Source organism: Arvicanthis niloticus, chromosome 29, assembly GCF_011762505.2.
Source record: "Arvicanthis niloticus isolate mArvNil1 chromosome 29, mArvNil1.pat.X, whole genome shotgun sequence".
Lineage (NCBI taxonomy): Eukaryota > Metazoa > Chordata > Mammalia > Rodentia > Muridae > Arvicanthis > Arvicanthis niloticus.
This window is the reverse complement of record NC_133437.1, coordinates 25619599-25636885: the sequence shown is the minus strand read 5'-3', so window position 1 is coordinate 25636885 and position 17287 is coordinate 25619599. Positions and strand designations below refer to the sequence as shown.

The 17287-nt window shown below is 52.9% G+C and overlaps 1 protein-coding gene across 2 annotated transcripts; it reads right to left on the bottom strand.

Annotated features, from left to right (window-relative positions):
- Positions 1–4822: 4822 nt before the first annotated feature.
- On the bottom strand, positions 4823–17222 carry Dact3 (dishevelled binding antagonist of beta catenin 3). Of its 2 annotated transcripts, none has more exons than XM_076927369.1 (4): positions 16898–17222; positions 8714–8810; positions 8424–8594; positions 4823–7024 (listed from the first exon to the last, which is right to left on the bottom strand). In XM_076927369.1, exons 1-4 carry the CDS (start codon positions 17144–17146, stop codon positions 5691–5693), a joined length of 1851 nt encoding a protein of 616 aa, XP_076783484.1. In that variant the 5' UTR covers positions 17147–17222; the 3' UTR covers positions 4823–5690. The 2 variants fall into 2 exon arrangements, with proteins under 2 accessions (XP_076783484.1, XP_076783485.1); XM_076927370.1 differs by having other exon boundaries at positions 8424–8576; positions 16898–17218.
- Positions 17223–17287: the final 65 nt, after the last annotated feature.

Sequence of the window (17287 nt, the reverse complement as noted above, 5' to 3'; positions counted from 1 at the left end):
AGCATGCTGTGGGTGTGGCCAAGGGCGGGGCTTTGTGGGGTGTGTTGGATGGGGCGTGGCCTGTAGGGTTGTGCAGGCGGAGTTTGACGTTCCTTTTCATTCTGGCTCTCTGGGATGCTGGAATCCTGGGAAGTGGCAGAGTAAGGAGAGGCGTTTCTTTTGCAGACAGCTCAACAACCCTAATTCGGTTTTCACAGCCTGGCTTGGGAAGCCAAACGAGTGAGGAAAAGATACTAGCCTCTGATAATTCCCACCTGCCAGTACTGGGGATAGAATCCAAAGTCTCACATGTGCTAAGCAAGAGCTCTACCACTGAGCTGCATCCCACGGCCCTCTTTTTGCTTTTTCATTTTGAGATTCTCCTATAGTTGCGCCAGACTGGTCTTGAACTTTCTCTGTGGCCAAGGCAGGCTTTGAACTTGCGACCCTCCTGCATCAGCCATTCCAAGGGAGCTGGGATGACAAGCCAGAGCCACCCTGATAGCTTTTTGGAGTTGGGAGTATAGAATTCTGGCTCCCTGCCCCCTCCCTCGTGGGCTCACAGGGCCAGGTTGGAAGAACACGGCCCACATCTGGAAAGTATCAGGCGCGCCGGACGTGCCAGGGCCCGGGGCCGGGGCTGCGGGAGGGGGAGGGGAGCCAAAGAGCAGTGTCTGCCGGCGCCTAGGAGGGGCCTGGGCGCGCGCCGAGCTCGGCGCCTCCCGCAGCTGGTTTTCATCCCCGGATCTGGCCTAGGCCGCCACTGGGGAAGAAACCCAACTTATTTAAAGCTGGAAAGACAGGGGTGACGACCCCGTCTCGCGACCAAAGGCTAGAGAAAGGAAGATGGAGGACAGACTGACACGGCCTGGGTAACCTCCAGCTCCATCCTAATCTGCAGACCTCAGCTGGCTCTTTATTATTTAAATATATATTTACGTTGTACTTATTTATTATGTGTATGGGAGGTGTGTGCCTGTGCCACAGCCTTGGTGTGGAACTCGAAGATCACCTTGTGAGCCTCGGTTCTCTCCTCCTATCATGTGGGCGCCAGGGTGGAACTCGGGACCGGAGGCTTGGTGACAAAGGCCATCTTCCAGCTGAGCCATCTCCAAGTCCTTAATCATTAAGCAACTTAAAGCAAGTCCAGAATCCAGTTTCTTCCCACAACCTCAGTCCAGCCTCACTATTTTCCTGGCTTCCTCATCTGGCTTCTGCGTTTTGTCTCTGACCCCGCCAATATGTTCCTTGTAGAGAAGTTGCCAGGATTTTGTCCAAAACCAAGTCCCAGGGTACCTGTAATCTGGGCAACTGGGGATAATGAGCCTGGAGGACTGGAAATTCTGGGATAGCCTGTACTACAAAGAGAGTTCCATCTCAACTGGTGCTGTACAGTGAAACAGCCTAAAAGGGGGAGTGGGGGAGGGGAGTGGGGGTATATTTTAGTTGGTAAAGGGATTCCCATTTACAGGTACCACATACCAGTAATTCCAGGATTCAGCATGGGGCCAGTCTTGGCTACATACCAATTTTTTTTCACTTTTTAAAGATTTATTTTATGTATATGAGTGTTTTGCTTCTCTGTATGTATTATGTATGTGCACCATACAGGTATCTATGAATGGTTACGAACCATCATGTGGGTGCTGGGAACCAAACCCAGGACTTCTGCAAGAACAGAAAGTATTCTCAACCACTGAGCCATTCTCCTATCCCCAAAGCTTAATTTTTATTATTTAAAACATGGTTTTTATTTTATGAGTGTGTTTTGCTTGCATTGCATGTCTGTCTGTGCACCACTTGTGTGCCTGGTGACTGCAGAGGTCAGAAGAAGATGCTGGATCTCCTGTAAGTGGAGTTGCAGATGGTTGTGAGCCACCATGTGGGTGCTGGAAATCAAATCCAGGCCCTCTGCAAGAGCAGACAGTCTTAACTGCTTAGCCATATTCCCAGCAACCACAGCAAGTTTAAGGCGGATGGGAACCGCCGGGCAGTGGTGGCGCACGCCAGCCTGGTCTACAGAGTGAGTTCCAGGACAGCCAGGACTACACAGAGAAACCCTATCTCAAAAAACCAAAAAAAAGAAGAAGAAGGAAGAGGAGGAAGAGGAGGAGGAGGAGGAAGAGGAGGAGAAGGAGGAGAAGGAGAAGGAGGAGGAGGAGGAGGAGGAGGAGGAGGAGGAGGAGGAGGAGGAGGAGGAGGAGGAGGAGGAGGAAACCAGGAAAGGTCCCATGGGGCTGGTGAGGCCCAGTTCCCCAGCCCTGCAACTCGTCATGTAGTCTAGGCCGGTCAAATTTAAAACAATTCTTCTGCTTGTCTTTTGAGCACTGGCACAACAGGTACGTTGATCATGCCTAGCTGCTGTCCTCAAGTTTCCTCTCAACTTTTAAGTCACCCCCACCCCTGCCCAAAGATCTCTTCCTGGAACCAAGGAAGAGATGAGCATAGCAGACATGTTGAGAAAGGCAGCATTAAGGGTATGGCCATTAGCCAGGTGTGGAATGGGCACACAGCTGCAATACCTCAAAAGGCTGAGGCAGGAGGATTGCCTGATCAATGCCAGCCTGTCTACAGGATGAGACCCCGTTTCAAAGACACATATATAAAGAGAGAGGTGGGGAAGACATGCTTAGGGGTACACACCTACCATCCCAGATCCCACCACAAGGAGACGGAGGTCAGGGGGATCAGGAGTTCAAGGCCATCCTCAGTTACACAGAGAGTTCAGAGCGGCTGGGACGGAGCAGAATAACCATTCCCAGTTATCTCGAGCATCTCTAAGTGCCTGTGGAGCCAAATCCCTTCCCCCTTCTGACCTCAGCCTCCTCCTGGGTGGAACAAATATCCCCCAGGGACCAACAAGGAAAAACTTTTGAGACTAACATGGAATGCACACCCTAGTGCTGAGGAGAACTGTTCTGCTTCAGAGAGGCACCTCCAGCTCCCAGGCTCTCAACACCCATCTATCATCCATGTTCTTAGTTACCCTTCTATGAGTTTCATGTAGCCCAGGCTAACTCCAAGCTCATCAAGTAACAGAAGATGTGCCTCAATGTCAGATCCCCTTGCCTCTACCTCCCAAGTGCTCAGATTACAGATGTGCAGGCCACACCTGGTTTCTGAGTGCCGAGCTGGAGCCTAGGCCTTCATTTATGCCACACATATGCTCTACCCACTGAGCCACACCCCATCCCATCATTCCCTATTGTCTCCTCTGTCCCCACTACAGTGGGGCAGGGACTCTCTTTTGTTCCCTACTGTGCCGTCTCCCCCCACCCCACCCCCGTCCCAAGCATGTGCTAGAGACGAGCACAGATCTGGACTCTTTTCTCTCAGTGTTGTAAGGAACATACCCAGACAGACACACACATCCCACTCTTCTCATTGTGGAAGCAGGCAGAGGTTGGATCCAAACCCTGACTGTCCTAAGGCCTTGTGACCAGAGCTAGGAATGACCTCTCCAGGTGTCTATTTACCCAATGAAATGGGCATAGTCTCTGGGATTAACCAATAGCAAAAAACGTGGAAAGGCCACAAAGAGGCAATTCACATTAAGAGGAAATTCAAGGACTAAATCCCACACAGAAGGATGTGCCTAGGCAGAGAAATAGGAACTAGAGAGATGGCTCAGTGGTTAGAGCACTGGCTGCTCTTTCAAAGGGCCATAGTTCAGTTCCAGGAGATGACTTCTAGCCTCTGTAGGCAACAGGCATACATGCAGACAAAATACCTGTACACATAAGAATAGAAAGTAAAGGGGGCTGGTGAGATGGCTCAGCAGTTAAGAGCACTGACTGCTCTTACAGAGGTCATGAGTTCAAATCTTAGCAACCACACGGTGGCTCACAACCATCTGTAGTGAGATCTGATGCCCTCTTATGGGGTGTCTGAAGACAACTCTAGTGTAATTGCATACAATAATACTAGTAATAAAAAAAAGGCAGGGCGGGAGCAAGAGAGAGAAGGAAAGGGGGAAAAATAGACACAAAAATAACACAGCCATCATCCCCCTATCTCCTGCCATGAAGGTGACTGGAAGATACATCGAGGCAGGCCTGTGTTTCCAAATCCAGAGGCTGAGGCAGGAGGACCTCCGGCTCCAGGCCAATGTGGGCTACATAAGTTCATGGCCAGCTCAGGCTGCTCAGTCACCCCGTCTCAGTTATACAGGGTGGTTGTTATTATTTATAAATGTTATTTTGAGACAGGGTTATGCAGCCCAGGCTGGCCTGGAACTCACTATGTAGACCAGGCTGGAGATCTGCTCACCTCTACCTCCTTGGCTTTTCCTAGGTGATCCTCGTTCAGGTCTTCATGCTCACACATGATGACTTCATAACTATTTAATGTGTATGTGATGTGTGAGGTATGCACAATGATTCATGTGTGGAGGCCCGAGGATAATCTAGGGTGTCGGTCCTGGCCTTCTACCCGACCACAGTCTGTTGTTTACCACTTCAATTACCAGGGTGGCCGGCCTGGCCTTTGCGCTTTCAGGGAGTCTCTTGTCTCTGCCTCCTACAGCTCCATAGGCACACATATGAACACTAGTGAGTTAGGCTTTCCAAGGGATCTGAGGACCAGCACTCACGTCCCCACCCCTGCACAGCAAGCGCTTGACCCACTGAGACATAGCACCAGCCCTGATCTTGACTTGCCCTTCTTAGGAATACATAACAACGTCCAAATATAACCAGAAGGTCAGAGTCGCTGAAAAAAATAAAAGTGGCCATGGAGTGACGTTCCACTACCTGGCTCTGCTCACTGCCAGAGCAAACATACATGCAGGTTGGAAGAAAAGGGGACAGAGCTCCCATTCAATGCAGAAGGAGAACCCAGGGGATATGTAACATTGTGCATTTATTTACAAAGAGGTTAGAGAAACACACAGGATCTGGCCCCCCACGCACTGGGGAGTCACCATTGTCATAATAAATACAGTAATTTTTTTTAATCAAAAAAAACAAATTAAAAAAACCCACTGGATTGGAACAGCTGAGGGTCATTCAGCCTCCCCCACTCCTCGTGGGGGAGAGGCACGAGATTGAAACCATCTTCCTTGCTCTCTCTAACCTCCCAATCCTCCATGACTGTCCAGGGATGGAGCAGAAAGAGTCCTTTCCAGGTGTCGGCAACTCCTACTTGACCCTCAAAGCCCCTAAGACAGTGCCACTTCCTCTTCCAGGGCACTCTGTAGGCATAACCTGAGTCAGATGGTCTCTGACTTGAGGGCCCCAGGGGATATCCTAAGGGTCCAGGGACATGGAGGGGGCACTTTGTGAATGAGAAGGGAGCCCTATCTGGGCAAGGAAAAGAGGAATGAGAAGGCTATGTGAGAGAAGTGGAGAGAGAACAGACTAAGCTTCTAAAATTAAAACGGGGTGGGAGAGGGCAGACCCGAACGGAATTACTGCATTTGCATACATGGACACCCATTGTACAGATGGGGAGAGTGTGACCCACGGAGGGGCGCCTTCTGGTTCAAGGCTTTGAAAACCAGCGGTACTGGAACAATCTGGGCGCCTCTCAGTGCAGGGAAGACGGGCAGCCTCTCCAGGAAGGCTATGGACGGCGGGCAGTGAGTGAGAAGGGTCTTTGGAAGCAGAGAAAACCGGTGGTCTTTGGAAGGTGGGTATGGAGGGGGTTGGAGGATGAGAAGTGTAGGGGTGCGGAGGCCATGGAGGTGAAGTTCAAGCCCATCCCTCCCCAACTCACACAGTTGTCATGACCTTCAGAGAACCCGACCGGAAACGGAGGATCTTTTTTTTCAGCGCGTGTGATGCCTTGATCTTCACGAAGACCTTGGCGGGACCCGCGGGAGTCCCCCCGCCCGCAGCACCCCCGGGCCCCGTTGGGGAGGCCCCGGCGGCCGCCACCAGCTGCTGCGGCCACACGAGACCTCCGCTGCCGTCGGAGTCGCTGGAGGCAGAGCTGAAGGCGGGCGACTCGCCCTCGCTGGCGCTCGACTCGCTCTCGCCATAGCCTCCGGGTGCGCATCCAGACGGCATCCGACGGCCGAGCGGCACGGGCCGCCCTGCCGCTGAGCACTCGGAGTCGCTGCCTGCACAACCGTACAGCAGCCGGCGCGGGGGCGCGGACGGTGAGGGTGCGGGGCCGCGAGGCGCGGGCACGCGGGCTCGGGCGCGGCGGCCATCCGGCGCGTCGATCTCAGCCGTGGAGCGCCACCGACGGCAGGCCTGGACCGTCGGCGTGGGCGCTGGGCCACGACGGGGCCGGGGCGGTCGGGGCTCGTCTCGCTCGGCCGTGGGGTACTTGGGCGGCGGAGCGGCGTGCGCGCGGCCCAGTAGACTGGTCTCAGACTGTGAGCGCGCCGCTTTGCGCGCCCTCGGCGATCCCCGACGCCCTGACGGCTCTGCTAGGCGGCCCCGACGGCCCGCAGCGCGCGGCCGCTCCCTTGGCGGGGACTGCTCCACGCTGCGACCTCGCGTGAGCGGCGGGGCCCGGCGGCGCGCGGCGCGGCCCGGGAGGCCCCTGGAGGCCGTGGGCGCACCCGGGATGTACTGTGCCTTCACGAGGCGGCCCTCCGCCGGACTGGAGGGCGGCGACGTGGCGGCCGGAGGCGCGGGTTCAGGTGGAACCTCCGCCTCCCACGCCGCAGCCCAGGCGCGCTCCGTCGACGGCTCCCGCGCGGGTCGCACGCCGCCGGGGGGCGGGGACGCTTCGGGCGGCCGCGGGCGCGCGCCGTTCTGGCGCCGCACGCCCCCGTCCGCGCCCCCCGGACTTGTGCGCGGTTGGCCCGCCCCCCGGCGGCGGCGCCTGCGCAGGAGCGCCGAGATGTAGCCGTCCAGGGGCCGGCTGGCCGCCCCGTCGGGGGAGCCACATGGCACGCGTCCGCTTGGCCGTGGGCTGCGCAGAGCCACCGCGTGCAGCGGGCTGGGTGTCAGGAAGGGCCCGGCACGAGCCCGCCGTTCCGCGGACGAGCAAGTTTCAGCTCCCGCCGCTGCCGTTGGATAGGGAGCTGAGAAGGATCGAGGCACTGCAACCCGGGCACTCACGGACTCGGGAGCGCTGGGACTGGCGTCGCCTGCAGAAGAGAGGCAGAGGAAGAGAAAGGAGGGATTCTCAAAGGCCTTTTTTAGCCTAGAATTCGAAGTAGCTGAGGATCACCTCCAGTCCTGGGCCAGCCTGAGCTATGTAGCAAGTTAATAGTGTAAAATAAATAGATTAAATAACAGACTATGTGGTGAACGTCTGTGATCTATCACAAAACTGAGATGGAGGCCATGCTCAGTTACTCAGCATGTTGGAGACTCCACCCTGGCCCCCACTCCCACCAAAAAGAGAATAAAACAAGTTGGGCATACTGGTACAAGCTTGTAGTCTCAGCACAGGGCAGATGGAGGTAGGTGGATCAGGAATTGAAGGTCGCCCTCAGCTACATAGCAAGTCTGTGGCCAGCCTGAGCTACGTGAGAGCCTGTCTCAAACAACAGTTAAGTTGGGTGTGGAGACCCACACCTGCCAACACTTCCAACACGGAGAGACTGAGGGCAGAACTGCTGCAAGTCCAGGGCCAGCCTGATCTACACAGGGAGTTCAGGTCAGCCAGGGCTACATAGAGACTAGAATAAAATCAAGGCTTCTCTCCCCTCCCCACCTCACCCCGGGCCTGGATAGGACAAGCCACGCCCCTCCCACCCCATCCTCCCTGAAGACCCACCCTCACTCATCCCCTCCTACATGGTTGATGACAAAATCCCTTCAAGTCTCCATTACCTGTCTTGCTTTGACCTCTGACCCACTGCTTACACTGCACATCCATATCCCTATATCTGTAGCCACATTGATCTCCTAGATGCCCAAAATTGCCAGGCTCTGGCCCCAGGGCCTTGCATTTGTGATTTCTGCTTCCTGGCCTGTTCTTCAGAATGTCAGTTTGGCCTATTCCTCTCATTTCCCTCAAACGTCAGGGGTCAGGAGCTCAGTGAGGCTTTCTAAAACAACCCCCTCTTGAGACCAGGCTTGGTGGTGGGAACCTTTAATGCCAGCACTTGGGAGGCAGAGACAGGTGGATCTCTGTGAATTTGAGGCCAGCCTGGTCTATATAGTGAGTTCCAAGACAGCAGGGCTATATAATAGAGAGGACCTGTCAAGAAGAAGAAGGAGAGAGAGAGAGAGAGACAGAGACAGAGACAGAGAGACACAGAGAGACACAGAGAGACACAGAGAGAGGGAGATTAGGGAGTCTCGGTGGCCTGGAACTCGGAGCTCTGCCTGCCTCTGCCTCCTGAGTGCTAGGATTAAAGGTGCAGACCACAATATCTGGTGATGTAAACACTCTTAGGACCCATTAATTAATTAATGGAAGGAAGACACTAAAACTCCACCAAGACTGACAGTTCCAGCCAGAACTGGGAGTCCAAATTGGACCCAATTTTATGTTCAAAGCTATCTTCTGTCACAGGGCCCACCCATCTGCCGTACCTAAGGACTTGGGTCTCTCGCTGGCATAGATGCCCCGGGGGTCCGAGGGACCCAGGCGTCCATAGGAGCCAGATCCAGAGAAGCCACTGTCCCCGCAGAAGGTGGAGGGTGGTGAATCTGGGCCTCCTGTAGAACTGGGGTCTTCATAGAAGCCTGGAGTCCAGGAAGAAGCTGAGACAATTAGGGGGCTGGGGTGGGGAAGGGAAGAGATTTGTCTGGGAGAGAGGGACTGCAGAGATAGAGGATACTGAGAAAAACTGGGGTGTCCTGGAGAGACCCCATCCCCTCACCTGAGCTGCGCCCACTCTCCTGGTCCAGGCCACCAGACTCCAGAGTCAGGTCTCCCAGCTGCTGGCCCAGGTCCCAGATGAGCCCAGGCAGAGCCTCCTGAAGCACAAGGAAAACGGCTGTGAGAAGGCTCCAGAGCCCACCTGCCTCCTATTCATGAAGTCCTGACAGAGATCCACTTGGAAATGTCAGCCCCCTATCCCTCATCTCTGTTGGGAAGTCCTGTCTAACTTCCTGCCTTCATGCTGTAACCCCATCTATGTGGGTTAACACTTCAGAAGCGCCCATTGTTTGTTCATTCTGTTAGCTATGCCTGCATCTGCTCCCTAAACCCTGTTAGAACAGTCTCCTCCATTCTCACTTCACATCTTTGTTCCTTTTGTGTTTTGAGGGGGCATCTCTCTCTGCAGCCCTGGTTGTCCAGGAACTTACTCTGTAGACCAGGCTGGCCTCAAACTCACAGAGATCTGCCTGCTTCTTCTGAATCCTGGGATTAAAGATGTGCACCACCATGACTGGCATCTTTATTGATTTTTTTTTTTTTTAAGGTTTTTCGAGACAGGGTTTCTCTGTGTAGCCCTGGCTGTCCTGGAACTCACTCTGTAGACCAGCAGGCTGGCCTCGAACTCAGAAATCTGCCTGCCTCTGCCTCCCAAGTGCTGGGATTAAAGGCGTGCACCACCACTGCCCAGCTCGATTAATTAATCAATTTAATGGCTAATGAATTAATTATATGTAGATAGGTATTTTGCTGAATGTATGAACATCATGTGTATGCAGTGCCCTAGGAGACAGGAAGGGGGTGTTGGATCCTCTGGAACTGGAATTACAGATGGTTTTGAGCCACAGTGTGGGTGGTGGGAATCAAACCTGGGTCCTCTGCAAGAGCAGTCAGTGCTCTTAACTGAGCCATCCCTCTAGTTCCTTGTTTGTCTCTTGGGAGAGACTGAAGCATCTGTGATGAAAATGGCCTACCAACTGAGTTTAGGTGTTTTTTTTTCCCCCAACAGGATTTCTCTGGGCAGCCCTGGCTGTCCTGGAATTTGCTCTGCAGACCAGGTTGGACTTGAACTCACAGATCTTCCTGCCTCTGCCTCCTGAGTGCTGGGACGAAAAACATGGTCCACCACCACTCAGCTCTTTTTAAAAATATATCTTTTTCTTCATAATTGTTTTTAGGTGCATTAGTGTTTGGCTTGCATATATGGGAGTGTCAGATCCCCTGGAACTAGATTCACAGACAGTTGTGAGCTGTCAGGTGGGTGCTGGGAATTGAACCTGGATTCTCTGGAAGAACCACCAGTGTTCTTAACTGCTGAGCCATCTCTCCAGCCCCTGCTATCTTTTTATTTAGGGGTGGGACAAGCAAATAATAATCAGTTGTCTTTCTCATTGACTCTCCACATTATTTTGTGTGTGTGTGTGTATGTGTATATGTGTATGTGTATGTATGTATGTGTGTGTGTGTGTGTGTGTGTATGCATGTGGAGGTCAGAGGACAGCTTGTAGGAGTCAGTTCTCAGATCCTTCTACTGTGTAAATCTCAGGGATTGACTCAGGTTGTAAGGCTTGGCAGCAAGTGCCGTTACCCACTGAGCCATCTCATTGGCTACCCCCCCCCTTTAAAAATTTTATTCCATCACTCCCACACACGTTTTTACATGCATGCACGTTTTGCCCACACCTGTGCCCATGCACCATGGGCATGTCTGGTGCCCTCGGAGGATAGAATAGGCATTGGGTTCCTGGGAAATGGAGTTACAGACACACGCGAGTCACCTGTGGGCTAGGAATGACATTCAGGTCCTCTGGAAGAAAGCCAGGGGCCCTGGCCACCTCACCATCTCTCCAGCCCTGTTTGTATGTTCACTTATTTATTGAGAGAGGGTCTCACCATCTAGCCTTATCTAGCCTAGAACTCCCTTTGGTAGACCAGGCTGGCCTTAACTTGAAGAGATCCTCCTGCCGCTTTCTGAGTTCTGGGATTAAAGTTGTATACCACCATGCCCAGCTCCCTTATTTTTTAAAATGTATTTACCTCTGTATGTAGGTGTGTGTGTGTGTGTGCACGCGCGCATGCATGCAAGAGACGCACGAATGTCTGTCTCTCTGGGTGTGAGTGTAGAGGTCAGAGGAGGGATGTCAAATGTACTCACTCTGTCTATTCCTGTGAGGCAGGATCTTCCCCTGAACCTGGGCTTCAGTTGCCCCAACTTTCCTGTCTCCACCCTCTTGAGAGCTGTGGTTAGAGGCATATATGTAAGATACTGCTTACCACGTGGTGGTGGGATTCAAACTCTGAGGGTCCTCATGATTATATTGCAAGAGCCCCCCCTTTTTTAAAAAGATTTATTTATTTATTTATTTTATGTGAGTACACTGTCACTCTCTTCAGACACCCCAGAAGAGGGCACCAGATCCCATTACAGATGGTTGTGAGCCACCATGTGGTTGCTGGGATTTGAACTCAGGACCTCTGGAAGATCAGCTAGTGCTCTTAACCACTGACCCATCTCTTCAGCCCCATTGGCCTTATATTTTGAAGCAGGGTCTCGCCTGCCTAGGCCAGCCTTGCTCTTTGAGCGCCACAGTCCTCCTGACTCTCCCAGGCTCACCCCAGCCTTCTGCCTGGCTCCTTATGTGGGTACTGGAGACTCAAAGTCAGGTCTTCATGCTCAATTGGCAGACACCTTATTGAGACAAACTCCCTAGATGTACCTCAGCCCCTTTTTGAGCCAGAATCTCACTTGCACAAAGCCCAGGCTGGCCTCAAACTTGGTCTGTAGGGGGGACATGACCTTGAACCCCTGATCTTCTTGCCTGCACCTTCTAGTAGGATGTTGCTGGCACATGACACACTACACGATCGAGCGCTTTAAGTCCAGGTCTTCTTACTGTGGGAGAGTTCAATGGTAAAGGGGCGTGTGCAGGAGCAGGCAGATCCAAGGGTGGCCGTGAGGCTGCCTCATCAGTTTTGACCCTCCTTTCTGAGGTACTATACTCTCCCTGGCACAGTCCTTTATCTCCAAAGGGAAGTTCTTATGGAAGTCTCCTCTTAGTGCTTCCTGCTGCAGCAGCAGACTGGCTATCTCATATCACACACAAGCAGTGCAATTCATACCCCTCATTACACCCTTCATGCCTCCTGCAAGTCCCTCTATAAACCTAGCCCTCCTGGTGTCCTCCGCAGTCATCACAAACCAAGATGCTCAGGACTGGGGTGGGCGGTGGATCTAAGCTGGAACAGTGATCACCTATCAGGAGACTCTGAGTTTAGTCCCCAGTATGGTATAAAAAACCTGTAGTCCTGGCACTGACCAGGGAGGCAGAGGTGGAAGGATAAGGAGTTCAAAGCCATCCTTGCCTACCTACTGAGTCTGGGGGCAGCCTGGTCAACAAGACACTGTCTCTATGATTTAAAAAAAAAAAAAAATCCAGGATTTTATCTTATTTTGGAAGCCACAGAGGCAGGGCCAGGGAATGTCTCACAGGGGACTCAGTGAGACCAGAGGTAGCGGCTGCCAGGGGCAGACAGTTGACCCTCAGACAAAAGCGGCTTGTCTGGATGCTGGCGGGAGGGCGGGACCAGCACCCAGCCCTGCCTATTTAGGGCAGAAAGACTGGCCTAGCTCTAGGCGGCAGCCACAGTCCTCCCCAACCCCCAGCCCTCGGCTCCTTCAGGCCTGGCCTCTTCCCCTCCAGAACGGAAAACCCCCATGTGGCCCTGTCTGTGCAATGAAGGACAACACATGTCCCCCACTCTGGGTGTGTTTGGATGCCCATGGCCTAATCAGTCAACCTTAATTAAAAAGAAAAAGAAAAGTCCGTTCATATAGTATCAGGAGGCATCCGAGAAAAAAAAAAAAAAAACAACCCACAGGCTGCCATCAACTGCCTGTGTCCTGTTCCAAGTGGACCACACTGGTCTGCTGCCTGGTCCTCTGGCTACCACCCCACTCTGTGCAGAGTGAGCTCTGGGCTTCTGCCCCTACCCCACCCCCACCCTGTTTGGGCTTTTCTAATGTGATCTCCCATCCTCCACCTTTTAAAAATAATCCCTTTGCCATTCTGCACCCTGTTGCTGTCTTTTCTCCTGCTTCCTCATGCACACGCACATGCACACGCACATACACACATGCACATGTATATCAGTATCACTTGTTTATTCTGTCTCTCAATAGGAAGTGATTTCTCACTAAGACAGAGGTTTTTTTTTGTTCACAGTGGCACTCTCCTCCCTTGGGCTTAGAGCTTGGGAAATGTTTGATGAATGAATGCCAGAATGTTTGTGGTGGAATACTATACAGCTGTTAAGAGGGAAGATTTTTTTTTTCCTGTGATGCAGCACTAAGCAGAAAAGAAACATGCAGGGGAGGGAGGAAGCCAGAATCACAGTCATAGGGACACATTCTTAGAAATGTGTCATCCTGTAACTTCATCATGATGGGGAATAGCAGATTTCACTTAAGTGAAGATAATTACATGCCATCATCCTTTTTGGGTCTGGAGACAGTCTCAGGTAGCCCAGGCTGACCTTAGACTCCCTATGTAGCCAAGGATGAAGGTCAACAAATAAACAAAACTTACTTCCAATCTTTCTGCCTTCACCTCTGGAGGGCCAGAGTGCTCAGATGAGAACCCTCCTGAGTATAGACCCAGTGGTGACAATCTAATGGGGGGGGTGGTGCAGCACCATTCTATATGAATGCACTGTTCATGGCAGTAACTAAACATGGAGGATCTTCAAAATCCAAAGTCACTCAGTCCCAGCTTGTGAGCTTCTGGGAGTACCATTTCCACACCTTGTGTCACTTCTGGCTGGAGGGGGTCACATTTTGAGGACCATGGGCAAAGCCTTGGGACCTTACCCAAGAAATTAGACTTTTTAAAACAGCAAAACCTCTGAACAGGCCAGGTCTGAGATTCTTCAGTGCTCTTGGAAGTAGACAGGAGCATGCAAAGTTCAAAGCCTGTCTAGGAATCAGAGAAATCCAGTCTCAAAAAGAGGGATAGGGACAGACAAAACAGCAGAAGCAGGTGAACCCTGTGACTTCCAGGCCAGCCAAGGGTTACACACTGAGATTTTGTCTCAAAAACTGAATCTAAACTAAAACCAAACCTAAACTAAACTAAAAACGAAAATGGAGGAGGTAGAGTGCCTACCTAGAATCCCCCCTTCCCCCCCCCACGTGAGGGACTGGGGGCGTGGCTCAGTGGTAGAGCCCCTGCCTAGAATCCCCCAGTGAGGGGCTGGGGGCGTGGCTCAGTGGTAGAGCCCCTGCCTAGAATCCCCCAGTGAGAGGCAGGGGGTGTGGCTCAGTGGTAGAGCCCCTGCCTAGAATCCCCCAGTGAGGGTCTGGGGGCGTGGCTGAATGCTATAGCACTTGCCTATCCTGCTCCTTACCCTTAGTCCCATCCCCTGAATTGTAAATAAAAAAGCAAAGCTTTGCGGGGTACTCTCCATTTCTTTCCTGGTATGCAAACTTTTTGAGAGTAGATATGTTAGAAAAAGTCTGAACAAGCCAGGCGGTGGTGGTGCACGCCTTTAATCCCAGCACTTGGGAGGCAGAGGCAGGCGGATTTCTGAGTTCGAGGCCAGCCTGGTCTACAGAGTGAGCTCCAGGACAGCCAGGACTACACAGAGAAACCCTGTCTCGAAAAACCAAAAAAAAAAAAAAAAAAAAAAAAAAAAAAAAAAAAGTCAGAACAGACTCAAGCCAAGCCAAAGGGTAGTGGCCTTCTCAGCGTAGAGGATCAAGTGGAAGTTGAGGTGAACTGTGTGGGCCAATGAATATTTAAGGTGAGACTTGCCACCCAGTGTCAAGATTCAATCACCTCTTCCACTGCCCAGCTGTAAGACCTTAGGTGGGTGTCTGGACCTCTCTGGGCTTTACTCTCCTTATCTGCAATATGGCATCACATAACTTGGTCTTTAGCTCCCAGTTGAAGCTAAAAGGAGTTGAAAGAGCAGTTTCTTTTACAGCTTCATCAAGGCCAGTTTACACTATTATAAGAAAGTATCTCACAAGGAATAATTTCTAATACTGCTTGCATAACTAAAATATATGTAAAACGATGGACTTTTTGAGGGGTGATGGATTCCACAACTGTCCTTTCAGTTTTTCCATCAGGGGGAGGAGTCAAGAGTTGGGGAACAGACAGCCTGAGTTCATCTCTAAATATCTGATGTCTCTGGAGGCTTCTTTGCCCAAACTTTCGGATATCTTTTTTCCTCTCCTTACATTCCAGTGCCCTTTCATCAATGTTAAGAAGTCCTTCTGCAAGTCTAACCCAAGTCCTCCTTGCTGGAAGGGATCTTTTTCCTTCCTCGAGCAAACAGGGCCCCTCTATACACAATAGCCACGCCCCTCTCTGCAGTACCTCCACTCTGAATGTGACATGCCCACATCATGTCTCACAGAGTCACCAAGTCTAACTTTTGGGATTTTTTGTTTGTTTTTCATTTTGCTTCGTAGGGAGTGTGTTTCTGAGGAATGGATGGAGATGTAGGTTGTCTTATAACAGGATTTTCTAAAATCAGGGGTGACCCCACTTCCTCTTCATAAAGACCCAGGAACCCTCAACCCCAGAGGTGTTTATATTTAGTACTTTTCTACTCCTCCATCAGCCAGGCTCCTGTCCCAGTCTGCCACCGCCTCCTCTCTGAGGCTGAGCTGAGTCTTGACTGCTTACAGTGGGGAAGGGGCGGAGTGTGAGGGACAGGTCCTCTCTCCCATCACCACCTCATGCCAGCCAGGAGTAGTAAGCACTGAGAAGAGGGGCAGAGAGTGAGGAGGGAAAGAGGCCAGACCACTACAGGTCTGCAATAGTGCCTTCTCCCACCCTCTCTTAGTGGGACGGACGAAGGGGTCTGGCAAAGCCCAGGCAGCGTAGGACAGGGGAAGCTGCTGAATACCTCCCCTCCTCTGGCCCTTTTGGAGGGGGCGGGGCCTCCCACAGCTGTTTCTGCTTGGAGAAGAATGTGTAAGGTCCCACTCCAGGCCGGTTGGGGGTGGGGTTGGGCGTCTGGCCTCAGCCCCTTTCCCTATTTCCCATCTGGGGAGGGGGCAGCCGAGGTCAGCAACAGACAGAGCCCCCTCCCCACCCCCACAGCCTCGGCTCAGGTTTCCCTAAACGGGAAGCTTTGACCACACACATGTACACACATAGAGGCTTAGGGACCGAGATGGGGATGGGGATGGGCCAGGGGAGTGGGCTGGGGGAAGGGAAGAGAGATGGAGACAGACGTTAGGCAGAAAAGCAGTGAGGCCTGGAGACAAGAGCACGACCCCATCTCTAATCTCCCCTAGTTTTGGAAGCTTTACAGGTCTTGGAAGACAACAGAGACAGGGGCAGGGTTAAGGAAATGAAACAGATGCTGTGGTATGGAAAGGTTGGGGCAGCAACCGGAAAGGGTCTCCAGACTCAAGGAGTGATGCAGGGAGGAAGAGCTGGGGCCTTTCAATTTGAAAGTCATCTTTAGAGTACCACGGAGAATCATGCTCTCTCTCCCCTCACTCAACTACCTCCACCTGGCCTCCCCATGTTACTGAGCCATGGGACCAAGTAGAAGAAAGAAGTGTCATAGGGTCGATCAAAATGCCCCTGGGGGTCCTCAGGGAATGTAAGCTTCTCAGCAGCGGGTCTCTCTCTCCAGAGGCCTGAAGATTCCCCTTCCCCCAACCCGCCCCCTCCAGGGATCTCCAAGCACCCCGGAGACTTAAGGAAAGATAGATCACTTAAGAAAAGATGGATCCCGGGTAGCAAGGCCCAGAGGCAGGTTATGTTTGAATGCCGGCTGTGTGACCTTGGGTGAGTCTCTTCCTGTCTCTAAGTCTCAGTTTCTTTCTCTGTAAAATGGGGACTTTCAAACCCTCATGAGATGGGAAGACTGTAAGAAGCCGAATGTTCGGTTTAACACACACTAGGCGTCCAGGACGGTTCACAGGGTCCATGCTGAGTCCATCGGAGGCCGTGCATCCCCCCTATCAGCTCTATTTGGGGGTAGGGGAGGCCAGGTCTCCAGTCTTATCTCTTGTTTCCCCCCCCCTGCCTGCTCCCCTACCCTAGGACCGGTGTGCTGAGTATACACTACCAAGATAGTCGGACGCACAAGCAGGGAGGTGGGGGAACGAATGGGGGAGGGAGGGATGCATGGATGGACACACAGACAGGCGACCCCTCACCAGCTGCTCCTCCAGGGCTGCCGCGGCCCTGCGCGCCGCTGCCGCATCCTCGTCCTCCTCGGCGTCCTCCTCGTCCTCAGCCTCGGCGCCCCCCATCCCGGGCTGGGCCAGCCGCAGCGCCTGCTGCACGCGGTACTCTTGCCTCTCTCGGAGCCAATGCAACTCGCAGAGCCCGGCCAGGCTGCCTTCCAACCATCCCCGCAGCCGACCCCGCTCCGGGCTCACCGGGAACGAGAAGGCCCGGATCATGGCTGCGGCCCCCCGCCCCAGCCCGGCCGGGCCCCACGGCCGCCCCTCGCGCCGGTCCCACCTCCCCGCCCCAGCAGCCTGCCCGCCCGCTGGCCGGGCTGTCACCGTCTCATCTGCATAGGCGCCCGCCCATTGGGCCGC